The sequence below is a fragment of the Vicugna pacos genome, chromosome 35 (genome assembly GCF_048564905.1).
Source record: "Vicugna pacos chromosome 35, VicPac4, whole genome shotgun sequence".
Lineage (NCBI taxonomy): Eukaryota > Metazoa > Chordata > Mammalia > Artiodactyla > Camelidae > Vicugna > Vicugna pacos.
In genome coordinates, this window is record NC_133021.1 from 22,054,639 (window position 1) to 22,073,820 (window position 19,182).

Sequence of the window (19,182 nt, forward strand, 5' to 3'; positions counted from 1 at the left end):
AAGGCTTCTCAGAAACAGCAGCCTCCACCTTCCTGGCCTTCATGACCTTATGAGTCTAGTGCCAACAGCTAACTGGCCCAGACTTTTAGCACCATAAATTGAGGGAATTTGGAGTGGGAGAAGGAGATCAGTTGGACAAGCTGGCTCAGACAGCCCCTTTGATCCAATCAGGCATGAGAGGGTGGGTGGAGGGGGTTAGGTGGAAGGGGGGAATGGGCTGATACAATCTGCCAGGTTCTTCCTATCCTGCAAGTAACTAAAGATTAATTTTTTTAAAGGAGGGTTATGGAAAGGGGGAGACAAAGACTTTTTAAATATCCTAGAGAGTATTTTTTTCTTAATTGATGCACACTGCCCTATATTCTGAGATGTTCAAAAATTTAGTCTTTAATTGTTGCAAATAAATTACATACTTAACATACACCAAAAAATTCTATTATGAAGTTAAAAACGAGGTTTCAGACATTTTGAGAGAGTTTTTATTTGGCAACAGATAAAAGGAAACTTTATAACTAGGGATTTCCTTAACACAAAAACAAACTAATCAGCTCAGTACAGCTTGGAAATGTTAATATAAGTCACCAATTCTGCCTTTCCATGAGGTGATAGCTGTAGGCGAACCAAAGAGGACTTTCCTTCCATTTTTTTTAAGAATCATCTCTTTGCCTTCTCAGTTTTTCTCGTAAAATAAATGTTTTGATTAAATGATGTAGTCTGCAGCTTTAAAATTTAAATTCCTGAAGAACTTCAAGCAAGTAGATTTTTATGAATGAGCAGGAGACAGGACAATGGGAGAGGTCAATGGGGAGAAAAGGGAATGAAAAAATTAGATGAAAGGCCAGTGATAATACTATAGCATAGATGCAGAGCATCACATATACTCAGCTCTCTATAACTGAGGTCCAGTTCTGTATATATATACACACATCCAAACTCATACAGGATTGAATGGCCCGGACAGCAGAGGTGCATAGTTCACATGTTCAAAGTAGAGAAAGGACAGAGAGCAGTATGGTCTTGATGCCTTTAGAGATAGCGCTGCACCGTCTCCATTATAAGAGATGAGCTGAATATTAAAGAAAGGGAGAGTTCCAGGTGGACTGGAGTGGGAACAGATTTTCAAGGGAAATCACATTAGTATTGATAGGAGTGGTAATTGTATAGAATCAGCTACCTGTGTCCTATTATAGATTTATTGGATGTTAAAGCTGGCGGTAACCTTGAATGTCGTTTGGTGTATTAAGTACAGAAATGTCGGAAGGTGTTTGACATCCCTTACATGCAAAGCATTGTGTGAATGTGAATTTCCTGATGAGAAAGTATAAAGCTTTCACAAAACTCGCTGCGTAGTTGTGACCCAAATGTAATAGAGAATCATTGATTTATTCCAACCTCCTAAATTAACAATGACAAAACAAAAGCCTGAGCTCATTCTGAGATGGACCTGAACTAAAGCTCCATTGCTCACCCGACCTCTGTTAAGTCCCTACTCTGACTGGGGGAACACAGTGACGTTTGGGGTCTCCTGGAATTAGTGTCAGTTCAGAGTCAGTGTCCACTAATCCCAGAAAAGTCTGCTTATTTCCTTTTTCCCCATGCACCTTTTCCTCTGGTAAAGGGCCAGTAGTCCCTTTGGGGAAGGCTGTGAGAAAGATTAACAGTATGAATTTTTCGTAGTGAGCTGGAGTCCTTCCTTAGGGGGCCAACCTCCCCTTCATTCGGGGAGTTCCAGGTAGGTAAACCAGCTCAAGTCTTGGCATTGACCGAGGGGCCATGGCCATCTGTTTTTATGTTTCAAGTTAGATTTTAGTTCACCTGGCTTAGAACAGTTTTGCTTATGCAGGTCAAGTAAGACATGTGCATCACTGCCAGTCTGCTTCTCTTTCAGGAACACCACGATCGGTTAGGCAGCACCATCGGTCCTTGCAGCTCAGACTGTTCTGAACGCTGCTTTGGCTCTGTCATCCCTTGGCCTCTGCCACTCTGTGGTCCATTACTCCCACTGCATTTCCGGTTTCCAGTTCAGGGGTAGCAGTTGCCTTTGAGAAGAGTGATAACAGAGCTCTTGAGAGATGCCGGGGCTGCCCTCGAAAACTTATTCTCACAGTTGTGTCCTCTGGACCATCCCATGTTGGGTGGTAGGTCTTAAATGACAAATCCACCCTTAATGTTACAGTCTTCCTAAGCCTTTGAATCCCTTCTTCTGGAGTAAGCCAGTGTAATTCTGGCATTTCAAGTTTGTTTACTGGGGTCAGTTTTTGATCCATGTCTGAGCCAAGCAACCAACCAAACTATTAGATGCCATGTGAGAAGCAGACTGTCTGCTTACTGGGCCCACATCAGTAAATCCAGCCTGATTCAAGTTTATGTTCCTTCTACTGTTACCCCACACCCTTAATATCCATCCCCCACGGAGTCTCTGAATACCTGTGTGTATAAGTTTGAAAAATTAAGTAGTTCTTTGGACTTTTGGACCTCACCTTTAGGGTTCTGCTGGGACTTGAGTTTGATTATAGGTTTAGAAGCAAAGAGGGGTGGTTGGGGTGGGTCCTGAGAATTCTCAGTGTCTTGTAAGGCAGCTCCATCAGAGGAGGCCATTATAATTTCCTTGAGTGAGTGCAAGCTTAATCTCCTCTGAAGGGGTTAGAGATTTGCTGTAGGGGACAGAGAAGGTGCATCAGAATCTAGGGGTTCAAAGCCCCTGACTTCAACACACCCAAATTTCAGGATCCTATTTCTTCTGAATTCATGCCTTCAGTTTAATAGCAGATACCCTGTGAGGGTAGGAATTCAGTTTACATCATAATTTAGCCACTTGCAGGGTGAGATTCTGGATTTGGTTTTCAGCGATATCAGCTCCCTGGCTATGGGAGAGACTGGTCTCTTTCAGGGCAGACACAGAAGTTTTCAGGTCACTGAATAGCACTTGAGCTGGGAATTTGAATTCCTGAGATCATCCTTCTCTTTCCTCACTTTGTCCAGCGATATTAGAAACGACCAGCTACTGTCAATACTCTCATTCATTTGGTGGAAATGTTCAAAGATATCACGTGCGTGGTCACCCTGAACTCTGCCTCTTGTTGATGCAGGAAAACAGATGTGGGGCATGAGGAGGGCCGTGTCCCAGGTCTCATTTGAGCCCCTGGAACGTGCCCTGCCAAGTGTGGGTCCTTGGCTTTGTGCAGGAAAGAATTCAAGTGTGAGCCACCATTGAGTAGAGGGAGATTTATTTAGAGAGATACACACTGCATAGAGTGTAAGGCACGAGAAAGGCAAGGAAAGAGGTGTAGGAATTGGGTGCTCAGGTTAAAGTAAAAGTAGATACACACTCCATGGACAGAGGTCGGGCCGTCTCCAAAGAGGAGGGAGCGGAAAGGGCAACTAGGCATGGTGGTGTCAGTATTTATGAGCCAGTAGCTTCACCATTCCAACTTCCCTGGGGAAGGGGCTGGGATTCCCATGAATTGGGCCATTCTTTGGCCTTTTGTGTTTAATCCTTGGGACTGTCATTGCACCTGTGGTCATGTTATTTGATCACGCTGTTACAGTGAGCATATAATGAAGCTCAAAGTCTACTAGTAGTCAAACCTTTTATTCCTCTAGGCCAACTAGGGGGTGAATCTTCCACCATTTTGGTGAATCTTCTACCATTTTGGTGTTAAATTGCTGTCATTCCTGGAGCGACTGTGCCCTGTCCCCTTCCCTCCTGTCTCATTGTAAGTGTGTAATTGCAAGTGATCAGTGACGACATCTTGTGTGTCTCTATTGCCACGTCATGCCTTGGACTGTTAGTGCTCTCTTTCCTCCTGGAAATGGAGCCATTCATGTCTTTTAATCTAATCATATCTGAGGATCAATTACAGAAACCCCAGAACCAATTCAGAAAACCCATCTTTAAGATGCTGTGCCTCTACAACCATCCTCGGTACTAAAATCTGGACTAGTCAGAGTTCTCCAGAGAAACAGAGCAGACAAGATGTGTATGGGTATACAGAGAAGCTTTTTTTTTTTTTTAATGGCTTATGTGACTGTGGAGGCCTGATGACTCCAAAATCTGATGGGAGGCTGGCAGGCTGAAGACCCAGGAAAGAGTTGCCAGTTGAGTCCAAAGGCCATCTTCTGGCTGGACTCCTTATCCAGCGGAGGTCAGGCTTTCTTCTGCCAAGATCTTTCACTCATGCGATAGGCCCACCCACATTATGGAGGATAATCTGCTTTACTCAGAGTCCACTGATTTAAATGTTAATCTCATCCAAAAACCGCTTTCACAGGAACATCCAGAAGAACGTTGGACCAAATATCTGGGCTCCATGGCCCAGCCAAGTTGATACATAAAATGAATCATCACACTGTCTTAACCTCACCAACAAAATGAAGGGATTAGATGGTATAATAAATTTTTTGGCCTCTACTGTTGAAAAAATTCTATAGTTTTATGATTTCAATCCTCATTCCTGCAGTATTTTGCTCTTAGCAATAACAGCAAAACCGCATGCTCTTCCTTTTGCTCTCTTGAGATGTCAAGCAAGGGCTTTGCCTTGACAAATGGTTATGGCAAATCAAGTTCCCTGAAGCCATCTGGTCTGTTTGAACCAGTTTGGAAACTACATATCTGATGTTTCTTTTGACTCAAGAGTTCTCCTGACCACAAGTGTGAAGCCTGCACATTTCTCTCCCCGGAAACAGGACTTACTTATGCCATAGAGCTACTGTATAGGCGTCAAGTGGCCCAGGAAGCCTCGTTGGAAGGACTTGAAAAGTCCCCAGCAGTATAATCAAAGCAAAGGGCTGAAAAATTATTAACATAAGCTTCCTTCGTGTTCCTGTGGCCTTGACTTTTAATGGATTATTGCCTCTCCTCTAGCTTGCTTTCTGTTCACCCCTGATTTCTTGTTGGCCTCTTGTTCCTTCCAATATCCTCTCTCTATCCCAACTTTCTGCCTGGAATTTTCCATCTTTGGCATCTTCTCCTTTGAGATGCTTATGTAACTGTTTACTTAGGTGACTTACTCCATTAGCTCCTCCCTGCACAAGATGATTTTCCTAATCTTCCTTGCTTCCTAGGGCTCCTGAACTCATAATTTGAATTGCCTTTTAAAGTAATTTATGTCAGTCATTTCTAATAGAATTTTACATTTTTCTATCTTCTGGGCTAATTTTCTTGTGAGAATTTAAGTAAAAATGCCATTTGTTCTCAGGAGACTCATTTTTCTCTCCAGCTGAAGTTTACTAACCTGAAAATGAACATGTTAGATGTTATGATCATTAAGTTGCCTTCTAACTCTGAAGTAGTTGGTTGTGTTGCTAAAATGATCTTGAGGTTTGACAGTCATCGCAGAAGCATTCAACAAACGTGAAGACCTTCCTTTGTCACTCTTTCATAATTATGCATGTGTTCCAGTTTTAATGTGATAATCATGCAGTATTCTCAGGCTCAAGAATCTCTTATTCTGCTTACTTGCATTGTTCCTTTTTCACTTATTTTGAGACTTTTTGTTTTTCCTTCTTCACATTCTGGACTGAATTTTTCTTGTTTCCATCCAGTTTACAGGAACCAGGTGTAAAACATTCTTTCACAGGCTCCCAAAAGACACTAAACAGTATATGAGGCTCCATTGTAATTCATTATCCCAGATGCCACTGGAGTGTAGAAATACCCATACCTGACTAGGGAATATTCATAATACATTTATTATTTCAATATCATCCTTTAAAATTATCCTTAAACATTTCATAATGTATATGGTAATACACCAGGAAATACATAGAACGTTGTATGTATATTGAGTATGTTCTCTCAGAAGTTTCTTATTGTTTGGGATGTGTGATCAGAGTTTGGAGACCAAATGTTTGCTTTAGAAAATTCTTAATTCGTATTAATACAGATAAATATATAATCTCATATTAACTAAAACCTAATGATTCTTAGGCTTTGTAAACTCATTATTGACTATTACCTGTGTTGATTTGCTCCTTTATATGTAAAATCACTAGGTTCTGGTATTTGTCATGGTTCCTTGGCTGTATGCAAAGAAATTTATCTCCCACCAATTTAGGTGATGATACTGGAAATGACACTGGGTGACCTACAAAGTCACGGGAGAAACAGGACAATCCAGCCTCCTAAGAAAAGAGCTCTGGCATTCCTGAACCTCTGGAGCAGCATCACCTGCACGAATCTTAGAGCCCTTACATTGGGTGACTTGCTCCAGTCTCCTCCTCCCTGAGTGTCTCCACTCAAGAATCACGTTTCCAAGAAAAAGTCTGAATGTTCTGTTTGAATCACATGCCACACCCTAAAAACTTTTCTCAGCATCCTTCCCTATATATTTCCTATGGAGTGTGGAAGGATGGTCTTTTCCTGTCATTTATATCTATAAATTCAGATGCCAGTGCGTGACTGCTTACTGAAAAATGCCAGTTCTAGTGATATAATCTTCTCTTTGTCTCCAGAAAGAGGGAAAAAGTTTCATATGATTAGTCTAAAATGTCACTTTCTTGCCAGGCACAAAACTTTAGAAATTTTAGTGAGTTAACGGTTTTTTCCATCCTCTTTACATTTCACTTAAATGACATTTGAACTTTTTTAAAATATTTTTTATTGATTTATAATCATTTTACAATGTTGTGTCAAATTCCAGTGTAGAGCACAATTTTTCAGTTATACATGAACATACATATATTTATTGTCACATTTTTTTCTCTGTGAGCTACCATAAGATCTTGTATATATTTCCCTGTGCTATACAGTATAATCTTGTTTATCTATTCTACAATTTTGAAATCCCAGTCTATCCCTTCCCACCTCCCGCACCCTTGGCAACCACAAGTTTGTATTCTATGTCTATGAGTCTATTTCTGTTTTGTATTTATGCTTTGTTTGTTTGTTTTTTTCTTAGATTCCACATATGAGTGATCTCATATGGTATTTTTCTTTCTCTTTCTGTCTTACTTCACTTAGAATGACATTCTCCAGGAGCATCCATGTTGCTGCAAATGGCGTTATGTTGTCAGTTTTTATGGCTGAGTAGTATTCCATTGTATAAATATACCACATCTTCTTTATCCAGTCATCTGTTGATGGACATTTAGGCTGTTTCCATGTCTTGGCCTTACCTCTTCATTGTAATCCTTCTGTGTATAATCTCTCTAAAGAAAAAGAGCTGATTCTATTGATGGTGTTGGTTTAAGGAGATGTGGTTAATTAGAAACTTCCAGTCAGCTGTGATTTGTCCCAAGTTGATAGATGAAAAATAATTTTATTCACAAGTCACCTGCTGTTTGTATCCCACCATATAAAACACTCAAATTCACCAGAATTTAGTAGTGGGCAGAGGGAAGATGGGGTGCAGGTAGCCATACCACTCAAATCACAACTACATGCCAAGACATGCAAGACAGACAAATAGTTTAAAATCTAGAAGGTCAAAAGATACAGCAGTTAGGGTGATCAGGAGCAGATTAAGTCAGATGGGGGAACTAAAACTTGTAATGGGACTTTAAGGATGGATTGATTTGGATATGAGAAATAGAAAACAGGAGGACCATTGTGTATGTTGGCTTTGCAGGCATCCTGACTTTAAGGTGAAGTTCAAGTCCAGTGGCAGCTGTAAGGGAACCGAATTTTAGTATTAGCTTGTAAGCAGATCTATTGTGGTTGGAATCTCCTTACATGAGTAAAAAATGCGAGAAGTAAGTCTTGTCTCTTCCTTCCAGGTGTGTCTGCACAGCTCACCAGCACCTGGCACCGTCGGAATACATCCGTAGGAACGCCGTTTTGGATGGCTCCTGAGGTCAGATAGAGTTTTTTGTTTTTTGTTTTTTAAACTGGAGTACAGTCAGTTAAAATGTATCAATTTCTGATGTATAGCATAATGTCTCACTTATGTGTGTGTGTGTGTGTGTGTGTATACATACACACATATATTTGTTTTCATATTCTTTTTCATTCAAGGTTATTATAAGATATTGAGATAGAGTTTTGAAGGAGACAAACATAGTATTTGACCCTTTCGATTTTTCTTTTCATGCGCACTCTATCTCCATGTGTGTTTTGGAATATAGCAGAAGAAAATGTCAGTTGTGTTGTTTTTATGTGAGATTTTTGCATGTGTGAGGAGGGACATGGGAGATAAGTGAGCTGTGAATGAATATGTAAATAAATGAAGGACTGAATGAATGAGTCAGGCAGTGTAAAGAGAAACTACAGTTGAACAACACAGGTTTAGACACCGGTCTGCCTATATGTACCCTTTTTTTCCCAATAAATATAGTACCTATATTTTCATTTTAGAGATCTTTCAGTTAACTAAGTGTAGGGAAAAGTTTGTGTTTGATCAGGGCTCACAATACGTGGAATCAAAAGAACTAGGGTTTGGGGGAGGGTATAGCTCAGTGGTAGAGTGTGTGCCTAGCATGCATGACGTCCAGGGTTCAATCCCGAGTACTGCCATTAAAAATCAATCAATCAATAAACTGATTACATCCCCCATGAAAAAAATAAATTAATTAAAAAAAAAAGAACTAGAGTTTGAGTCCTGAGTCTGACCAGACTGTTTCAGCCTCCCGCCCTAGGGGGAGTCGTTTGTCAGAGCCTTTGTTTTTGAGCAGAGGTAGCAGGGTGTGGATTTTTGACTGTGGGAGGGTTGGCACCCCTACCTCCATATTGTTCAAGGATCAGCTACACATGCAGCCTTAATTTTTCATTAAATGTACTTTTTATTTCTTAGCTTGTATCTCTGTTAATGATATTTAGATTCTACTTTTAACTTGGATAGAAATATAGAAGATCAGATTCAGGCCTATGAACCTGTGTGTAGTAGGTTCCCATACTGAGTCACTCTGCTCAGGGCCACATGCACCTCGGTGGATTCTTTTCACCGTTACCTTGGGGAAGTCGTAGAGAAACTGCTATAACAGTTGAAGAAAAATGTTTTCTAGAGTCACATCTTCTCTCCACAGTCACTGTTAATGCCTTTAATCCTTTCGATTATGTTTCTCGGTAAAGAACACTGATGTTTGAAAACTCTGCAACCTTTGGGGAAAACTCTGCTATTTACCTACAGCTTTCTAGGGAGTGAAGGGAGGAGACGTAATTCAAATAATACTACATTAATATTGCAAAATCTTAGAACTAAATTTGTTTGAGGATGAAGTCCTGGTGTACTGTTTCTATTTTAGTACTAATTCAATTACTACTTGCAAAAAAGGTTAAAATGTAAAAGGTTTAAAGTAAAATATGGAGAAATGATAAGTTACCTTAAGAAACCTGAAACTTCCAATGGCTTCAAAAACTTTTTAATAGGGAGAAAATCTTAAAATAAAAGTAGAAAGTATAGTCATATAAGCAAAAACAAAATTGAACAAGAATATCAAATGAGAGTTTCTTCAGTTTGTTCTGATATGTTACTAGTATTTAAAAGCTTATGAAAAAATTTTTAATGAGAAATTAATAAAATTTAGCTATAATTCCAAGCTTTGTATCTTATTCCTATATATTAATAATTACTACAATAAATACCATAATATATATAAAACTGTATAATTAATATTAAATAATTAAGTCTGCCTTTATCTTTTCATATGCTAATTTATAGTAACAAAGCCATTATTATATTTTAAGTTTGCCATTTAGTGACAGCAATTTTGATTAGTAGATCTTGGAACCACTATAATCTATGAGTAAAAAGAAATACTTTGATCTATCTAGAATTTAACAACCAGAGTGATAAATGAGCAAATAATTAAAATTGATACTCCTTAATATGCAATTGCTAGATAGTCATCTTACTGATAAGTCATTATTTATTACTAGTAAGCCTATGGTAGCACAAACAGGGTTTGAAAGTGCTTACCTGCTCAGCAAACCAACAGATACTATATCAAAGAGAAAGGTTCACTGCAGTCTTTTCAAATTGTCATGTGAATATATGTTCAAGATTTTCTGAATATAATATTCCTTTCTCTGTAATAAGCATTTTCCAGCTTGTAAATGATTGGCAATGTTTCAGTAAATCTCCACTTATCTAGAATTACTGAAGAATGTATTTTGAATAACCAGCTATCTAGTTAATGAAGACATCCCATATATACCAGCTCTATGTTATTAACATCACATTTCTAATAATTAGAAAACAGTAGGTAAACTAATTTAATATAGTTTTCATAAGTAATGCATAGAATTATTTCAGTGTTTTTAAGGTCTCAAAGGCAAGCTTGCTCAAATCAATTATATTGAAAAATCGAAAAGTGAAATTCTTGATTTGACATTTTTTTCAATTTAATTCTAGATCAAAGGTAACATTTGTTGGTTACATAAAGCCATCCTTCCCAAACTTGAGTATGGGGGACAGGGCACGGAGAGACAGTGGCTGTGGTAGGTGACCCTATAACTTACTGTACAAGCCGGGACACTTTGAAGAGTGAAAGGAGGTGGTGTTTATCATGACTCTAGGGAAGCAAGTGTAAACCAAGAATGTCGTGGGCAAATTGGGGCATAAATTCACCCAAGCCTGTGAGGAAATTTTCCCAGACCACATGTGTGAAGCCATAAAACAATGGACTATCCTGAAGCAGTCATTTTCACTAAGAAAAAATAACCTGGTGGGGTGAAAAATATTATTTTTATACTAAAGCAGACAAAAATATATTACACAATAGAATAGAAAATTCATGTGAATATATTTTTATTTTTAACAGCTTTTTTGACATATAATTCCCATAGCATATAATTCACTCATTTAACATGTACAGTTTAATGATTTTTTAGTGCATATTTGCAGAGTTGTGCAACCATCATCACAGTCTAATTTCAGAACATTTTTATTCCCCCTGGAAGAAACCCCATTCTCACTAACAGTCACTCCCCATCTCCTCCCAAACTCTCCTACGCTAGATAGCCACTAACTTGCTTTCTGTCTGTTTGATCTGGACATTTCATATAAATAGAATCACCTGGTATGTACCCTTTGTGTCTGGCTTCTTTATCTTAGTGTCCATCCATGTTGTACCCTATATCACTCCTTTTGATGGCTGAATAATATTCCACTGTATGTAGAGACCACATTTTGTTTATCCATTGCCAGTTGATGGACATTTGGGTTGTTTTCACTTTTAGGTTATTATGAATAAGACTTTTATGAATATTTGTCCAATGAGTTGTTTTTTTCTTCTTTTTTTAGAAAATTGCAAATAAAAAGTTTAATTTCAGAAACTGAGTTCATCATTTTTAAATACACTAAAACACAGTCAGTGCAAATTCAGGTTAATAGGTATGGTATTTTAACAAAACAACAACTTTTCCAAAAGGTCATAGGCAAATCAGTGACATGTTTCACCCAGAATATTTAACTGGTTTGGAGTAAGAAAATGAACCCTTTTCTAGATGTTGAAGTAAAAACTCTGAAGATGAATTACTGTTAAAACAACCTGACAACCAACACTCCATTCTGATGTCCAGGAGTCTAAATACCCCACTGACAGTTGAGCTGTCCCAAGTATAAAAAATAAAATCTTAACACCTAAGGCTAGTCTTACAACTGTCCTATAATAGTTTTCTTCCTTGTTAATAAACCATTTCTTCTAAAAAGAATTTTATATGTAATTTGATCAAATTGGGGGTCAGCGCACAAATTTCAAGACAGCTTCGTGGTGTAGAGTCGCCGAGTCATAGGCTTGGAGGTTTAATCAACAGGATGCTGTAAACAGGTCACCATGCGCACCAGCTACACCACAGGCACCACTGGCTCTCACTGCAAGTAGCTGGGATGTGTCCGAGCTAGTGGACCACGTGTCACATGAATTGTTAGTAGAAAACTTGGGACTCTTGCTTCCAGTAGCTCAGGCTATGCTCTCTGATTTCAGCAGTTCACTCTCCTGTGTTAATAAAAATGCTTTGGTGGGAAAAGTTGAGAAGGGCTGTGTAAGGTGATGGCCCCATCCTCATCAAACGGGCTCTAAATTGGGAAAATATATCCTGTTTCTCTCTTTCCACACACACGCACGTGGGCACGCGCACACAGTCCCACACACACACATTTATTTATTTATGTATTTATTATTGGCCTTCAGGTGCTTAGAATTGGTTTGGGTCACGGCCTTCTTGTTTATTTGCCCATGAACTCACCACGCAGCCCAGGACCAGGATGTCACCTCTAGCACATATTTGCTTCTCTGCTTTTCCTCTGCCCCGTCTTCTGACCCCTCCCTCCCTGGAGTGATCTTGTCCCACATGTTGTATTTATCATTGCCTCCCTTTTATTTTTAATCACACTCATATGTTTGTATTTAAACTGTTTTTTGTCATTGCTGTGAGTGTCAGGTATGAATAAAGATCTACCTGGGAAGGTGTCCCCCTTCCCAGATGGCACATGTGTAGATGTCACTGACTAGACCGCACTGTGCCAACACAATAATGTTTTTAATGTGTTAAGCCTGATATTAAGTGGAGTCAGAAAGATGAAATATTGTTCCAGACAGGACCTTAAATTTCCTTCACTTTGTGTATCATTTCATCGCACTATAGTTAAATGAAAAACTCTAACCTGCCATTGTCCCCAAATCACTTTTTTATTTGTCTTGTGAGTTGGCTGGCATTCACAAAATGTAAAATTTTTTTAAATGTAAAAAACAGTTCTAAAATTTTAAAGTTGAATTTCTTTTTGTTATCACTCACTGACATCACAATTATTATTTGCAGTCCATCGTATTTATAGTATATATTTAGAAATAAATGGTGAGGTAGCTATGTAATCATTCTTCTGTGTTATATTATGTCACAATACTGCCCAAAAAAAGCCCCCCTTTTTTTCCTCATTTCTGAGTGATGTCCTTTAATTAGTGGAATTTTTAAAAACCTGGTTGTAGCTTGACTCTTTAGTGTACTCCCAGAGAAGCTGCTGATAAAGCCTTATCAGTGTTTGTTGATTGACTGATTGATTTGGGAAAGGTAAACAAAGTTTATCCTAGGAAGAGCAACTCACTGAGAGATAAAACCGTTTCAAACTTTACAGATATGTACTGTTCATTGTTTCTAAGAACAGTTTAGAACTTTAGCTTATTAAACTTACATAGTTATCAAAGGAATAAAGCCAACCACAAAATAAGAATCAACAAAATGCGGTAATCCAATAATAAGGGACAGTCAGATATGCTTACATATATTCAAGAAATCAGTCATCTAAGTTATAAATAATAAGTAGTTCATTTGTATCCTTTTTTCCTAGATTCCACATGTAAATGGTATCATATGGCATTTTTCTTTCTCTTTCTGGCTCACTTCACTTAGAATGACGATCTCCAGAGCCATCCATGTTGCTGCAAATGGCATTATTTTATTCTTTTTTATGGCTGAGTGATGTTCCATTATAAATATATATGTATGTGTGTGTGTGTGTATATATATATACATATATATATATACACACATATACATATATTCACTACACCTTCTTTACTCAGTCATCTGTTGATGGCATTTGAGTTTTTTCCCATGTCTTGGCTATTGTAAATAGTGCTGCTATGAACATTGGATTGCATGTGTCTTTTTGAATTATATTTTTCTCTGGGTATATGCCCAGGAGCGGGATTGCTGGATCATGTGGTAAGCCTATTTTTAGTTTTTTAAGGAATTTGCACCCTGTCCTTCATAGTGGCTGCACCAATTTACATTCCCACCAACAGTGTAGGAGGGTTCCTTTTTCTCCACACCCTCTCCAGCATTCATCTTTTGTGGACTTTTTGATGATGATCATTCTGGCTGGTGTGAGGTGATAACCCATTGTATTGATTTGCATTTCTCTGACAATTAGTGATGCTAAGCATCTTTTCATGTACTTGTTGGCCATCTGAATATCTTCTTTGGAGAAATGTCTATTGAGGCCTTCTGTCCAAGTTTTGATTGGGTTGCTTGTTTTTTTGATATTAAGGTGTATGAGCTGTCTGTGTACTTTGGAAATTAAGTCCCTGTTGGTTGCATTATTTGCAAGTATTTTCTCCCATTCCGTAGGTTTCATTTTGTTGATGGTACTTAACTGTGCAAATCAATGTTTATTTTTATCCAGTTTATTTTTCTCTTATTAATGGTGTAAGCCTTTTTACATTTCTCCAGACTTGTCCCATTCTTGCCTTCCAGTTATCAGAAAAGATCAAGGCCATTTAACTAGACTGCTCTAGAGCTTAATTTTCTTTACCTCCTTCTTCACTTTGAATTCATTAAAGATACATTCTTTATCTTTGCCATGATGAATGACTCGTCCACTCATCAAATGTTTACTGAGCTGCTGTCATTGCACAAGCTTTAGCTGTGTGTTTGATCCCATCCCTTCCCATCCACTGGTGACGCTGTTTCATTCCCCTTTCTGTTTTGCATTTTCAAAAATATTTTTTCCCATAGGCTTCTTCCCTTATATATGCAAACCTGCTAAGATATTCTCTGTTCTCAGAATAAAGTTGCTACTACCAGTTGTGATGTGAGCTTTTACTCCCCCATGTTACTGCCTTTGATCGTAGCTATTAACCTCATCAGCTTGAACTTCCACACCGTCCTGAGCTTTTTGCTTTGTGCTTGTTAAAGTCACAAATGTCACTTTTTTTTTTTCTGTTTTCTATTAGGTGATTGCGTGTGAACAGCAATTGGATACCACTTATGATGCCAGATGTGACACGTGGTCCCTGGGGATCACAGCCATCGAGCTCGGGGATGGAGACCCTCCACTAGCCGACCTGCATCCCATGAGAGCGCTCTTCAAGATCCCAAGGTCAGAGGGCTCTCACCTGCAGCCCTCCAGCCACTGACGGCTCGTCAGGCTCCTCACGGAAATACCCAGCTGTACTTCACCAGACTGGGAGCAGGGTGGTCTGGAATATCATTCTGCTTCTTCCAAGACACTCTTATTGTCCCACAGTTTCATTTCTCTAGTCTAAGTAAAAGAGCTTTCTCTGGATATAATGTGTCTTTTTCCCTTCGGCAAGGATTTAATCTCAGAAAACAGCAGTTCCTCCCACTCTTGGTCCACTTCCTCACTCGTCATTGAGGCTCCCTGATCCACAGTCAATGCCACAGTGATGTGCTGTGTTTCACTCCATCAATCTAGTAATTTTTGCTATTTGCTTACACTTCCCTTTGTTTAGAATTTTAAAATAATAGCATTAAGAAAATTATGAATAAAATTTACTGATCAAATAGTAAGGATTTTAAACATGTTGCTGTTTTGAATATATTAATGTAAAACACTAAGCTCTTTGGAGCCAGGAAGGCACTTTCCTCTGTAGACCCCTCCCCTTCAATGTGTTTATTGACACACTTTCCCCAGCTTATCTGATCGCTAATTAATCACTCTTTTATATATGTTTTGGTTAGTTCCTAGATATTTCAGAAAACTGATGTGAAAAGTCTACCTATTTTTATTATAAATCTGTTGTCTTTTGAGGACTTTTTTAGGGATTTTGCCTGGCTCCTTAACTTTAATGAGATACACAGAAAGGGCCTGTGGTGACAGGGGTCCAGGGCAGAGAGGTAAAGTATGTTACAGTTTGTTACCACACGCTCCATTAAATAAATTTTGTGGTCCTAATGCCCACAGAACATTGAATCATGTGTACAAAGCCCTGGTGGGGGTGTTTCCAGTCCTAAAGTAATAATGCCAATATGATTTATCCATTTCCAAATAGATCCATTTGGAATATTTGGCATGTACTTAAATTGGTATAAGACCAAAGCATTTGAATTTGTTTTTAACCTTACCTGGGAGTTTCCTGCCCTATTTACATATTCTGAATTGTAATACCTTAGATAATCTATATACCATCCTTTACATAACAATTTCAATGTATCTCTCTGGTCTTACTGTTTGTGAAATATATTGTTTATTTGGTAAAGAGGGAAACAAGATTATTAAAAAAAGCAAACAAACAGGAAACCTGCTCTATACCAAGTCTAAGACATTTCATTAAATTTGAGGAAAACAAACAAAAAAAAATCTGTGTGTCCTAACTCCTACTGTCATTCAGTATGAACGATGAAGGACCATTCTTTCTGATCCATTTTAATGGTCAAATGACTGTAGTTAGCCTAGTGTTACTGCCCTTGATGATGATGCCACGTGGAGGAGGGACGCTACTGTTGATATATTTTGTTATCAACGAGCAAGGAACTTCTGAAAACTGCTCCATCTTAGTTATTTCTCATTACTTCTACTGTCAGTATGTCTCTAAGATGGAGTTCTAAGAATACTGACTGTAGAAATAATTAGGGGAAAAGGGCATCTGAAAAGCTACCCAAGTTTTGAATTGTTCTAGATCAAAACCTTGTTATACTCAAAGCAAGCCAATAGATCTCTTAGAAAGAAAATTATCAGGAGAACAGGAAACAAGGCATGATTGTCAGAGAAAAGAACTGCTTCTTTTAACGTGCAAATCAGCAATCTTCAGATAGTCCTGAGGGTCATGAAATGAGCTGTAGGCGTGATCTCGGGTAGATGAGTCGCTGCACTTCCCTTTAATGAGCCAGTACAGACTGCACATTAATTTCATTAGAAGCCGTTTGAGGAGTAATGCAGAGCTGAAGACAAAGTGCTTCCATTCCACTAATGAAAACAAAGAGCCGTTCGAATTAACATAAAGCAGTACTTCAGCAATCTCAACTCTCACGGCTGATCAGTGGTGCTTGATTACAGTTAGATTAGCCTCACTTTCAAATGATGTTCCTTTGTATTCATGAACATACCAAAAAGGAAAAGGTTTGCTCAGCTTAAGATGAAAGGAATTAATAACAAAATGTTCTAAGTGGCATTCAGAGCTTTATTGCTCATCATATTTTCCAGTTCCTCGCTTTTGTAACCTTGTTTCCGGCCACCCAGTAACAACAAAACAGGTCTTAAAGTCATTCTGCAAGAAAGGTCCCTCTCTGCTGCAGTTGTCTCCATGTTCTGAACAATTCTCCTTTCAGGCCACCTCTGGGTACCCTGGAGGTTCCGCAGAGTCTTCTGCAGGACCGAAAGTAAAAAATCTTTTCCCCAGTAATCATTGTTTCTATTGGCTAAGTATTTATGTTTTCCTCTAGGGCTCTCAGTTCAAAGCAAGAAGATTCTTTCAAAGAAAAAAAAAATGAACAGTTAGAAAAAAATGGGTCATGTATTAAGTGCTTTCAGAGAAACAAGGAACCTGTCATTCCACATACAGAATGATTAATAACTCATGATCCTTCTTTGAATTGGAATGATGGTAATGCTTGATTACACCAGGCAGAGGCTGGATGCAGTCATGTCTGTCCAGCTCTGCCCCTTAATTTTGTCCTGACTGAGCGGTGTGCACAATCCAACCTTGTATCTTACTTTTCTAGGAATCCACCCCCAAAACTGAGGCAGCCTGAGATATGGTCGGCAGAATTCAATGACTTCATCAGCAAGTGAGTAACAATAGAGTCTTTTAAAAGAACCAAAGATCCCATCCTGCTATAATTTTGAAATGTGCCTTTTATAACAATTCCTCCACTCTTCTGAATCTCCTCCTTATCTTTTAAATAGCTCCAGGAGTTTCCATTATTTTCTTCAAAACAAGCATTTGTAGTGTCTTCTGAATGTTCGGTGAACTCATTGTTGTTCCAATAATGACCTTGGGGTCCTGTTCATCTGCTTATTGATGACAGTGCTTCTGCGGACGTTGCATCGTCCATGGACACGTTCTCTGTGCAGCTGCCTTTTGTAGCCACGCCCTCAACACCTCCCACCTTCTGACCATCATCTTATTCAGTTATTTGGCCCTTCATTTATCTGCATCGCTAATTCTCATCACAGTCAGGGAATTTTCATTGCAAGTGGTGAGTCAGATAATCACATAGATAAAATGCTTATACATTTGAAATTCATTTTTAATATGACAGCTACTTAGTACAAGTGCACTGGCCTCCAGACAGTTGGCTGGAAGCTATGAGTCAGCCCTTTCTAAATCTGTCCATGAACTTTTCTCGTAATCTTTATTAGGACTTCACCTTGGAAGACTAAGGTGAGGGATGACTCTGGGTTGTAAGTGGAAGAGAGAGGTCGTTAACTTTTGATGTGTCACACTTCACTCAGAAAATGTGAAAAAGAAACAAACTGTCAGGTATCAAATAAGCTACAAGGATGTATTCTACAACATGAGGGATAGAGCCAATATTTTATAATAACTACAATTGCAGAATAACCTTTAAAAATTGTAAACCATGATATTGTATACCTGTAACATATGATATTGTACATCAGCTATACTTCAACTTAAAAAAATGATACTGTAAAATAAATACATAAATAAAGTTTAAAAAAAAGAAAATGTAAAAAGAGCAAAGAAAGCAGAGAGACCCATCGCACGTGCCCCTGCTGCTACGGCTGGTTTTCCCACCAACAATAGCTACTTGTTTCTATAAAGACAGAGGCTTATTTAAGGGTTATGAAGGTGCCAGAAGGAGTGATAATCTTTTTTTTTTTTTTTTTTTAGTTTTCACTTAACTAGTTATTTCTGAGTAGGTACTGTGCTCTATAGGATAGTCACAGATCTCTTAGGAGAATTTTTGGTAACTTCCAAGGGCTCCCCATCATTCAGTCATGCCCACGTCTGCAGATCCTTCCACGCGGACCCTCATCAGGGCTTGGTACATTGACATATCCCACGCCGTTTCACCTCCTAGAAACACATCCAGGTTTCCTGCAGGCAGGGAGGGCCCTGCCACGAGTACTCTCGCTGCACTTTGCTCCACCTGCTCTGGCAGCATCACCTCTTTTATTCAGCTTCCCGTTTGGAGGACTTTCTCCCAAAAGAGCCTGTAAGTAACTCCAAGGCACCAAATGTGCATTACTTGTTCTTATGACTTCAGTGTCTCACAGGGTGGCTGGTACCCATCAGCTATTTGATGAGGTTTTACTTGAGTGAAATAATCCCATGTGTGACTGAACTCAGTGCGTAGCTACACGTGCTGCAGGTGGCAGAAATCGACACACTCTCTTAGACGAAATGGAAACTTTAGAGTGTCATCCTCATTCCTTAGCATATGTTAGCATCCCTGGGTAGGATCTTTTCAGATAAGCCCAATAGAATAAATTGCCAAATTCCCATCCCAGGAAGATGAACAATACAGACGAGAAATGGCACGGCTCAGCTCAGACATGGGTTCCTTCTTATTTTTTTCCTGTTTTCTGTCCCCACATGACA

At 38.8% G+C, this 19,182-nt stretch overlaps 1 protein-coding gene across 1 annotated transcript in view; it reads left to right on the forward strand.

Moving 5' to 3' along the window:
• The window catches only part of MYO3A (myosin IIIA), a 184,574-nt gene that overhangs the window by 35,491 nt on the left and 129,901 nt on the right, over window positions 1-19,182 (forward strand). Inside the window, exons 6-8 of the mRNA XM_072954981.1 lie at window positions 7,717-7,793; window positions 14,611-14,756; window positions 17,339-17,404. Coding sequence (XP_072811082.1) covers window positions 7,717-7,793; window positions 14,611-14,756; window positions 17,339-17,404 — 289 coding nt within the window. The remainder of the gene's footprint in view (window positions 1-7,716; window positions 7,794-14,610; window positions 14,757-17,338; window positions 17,405-19,182) is intronic.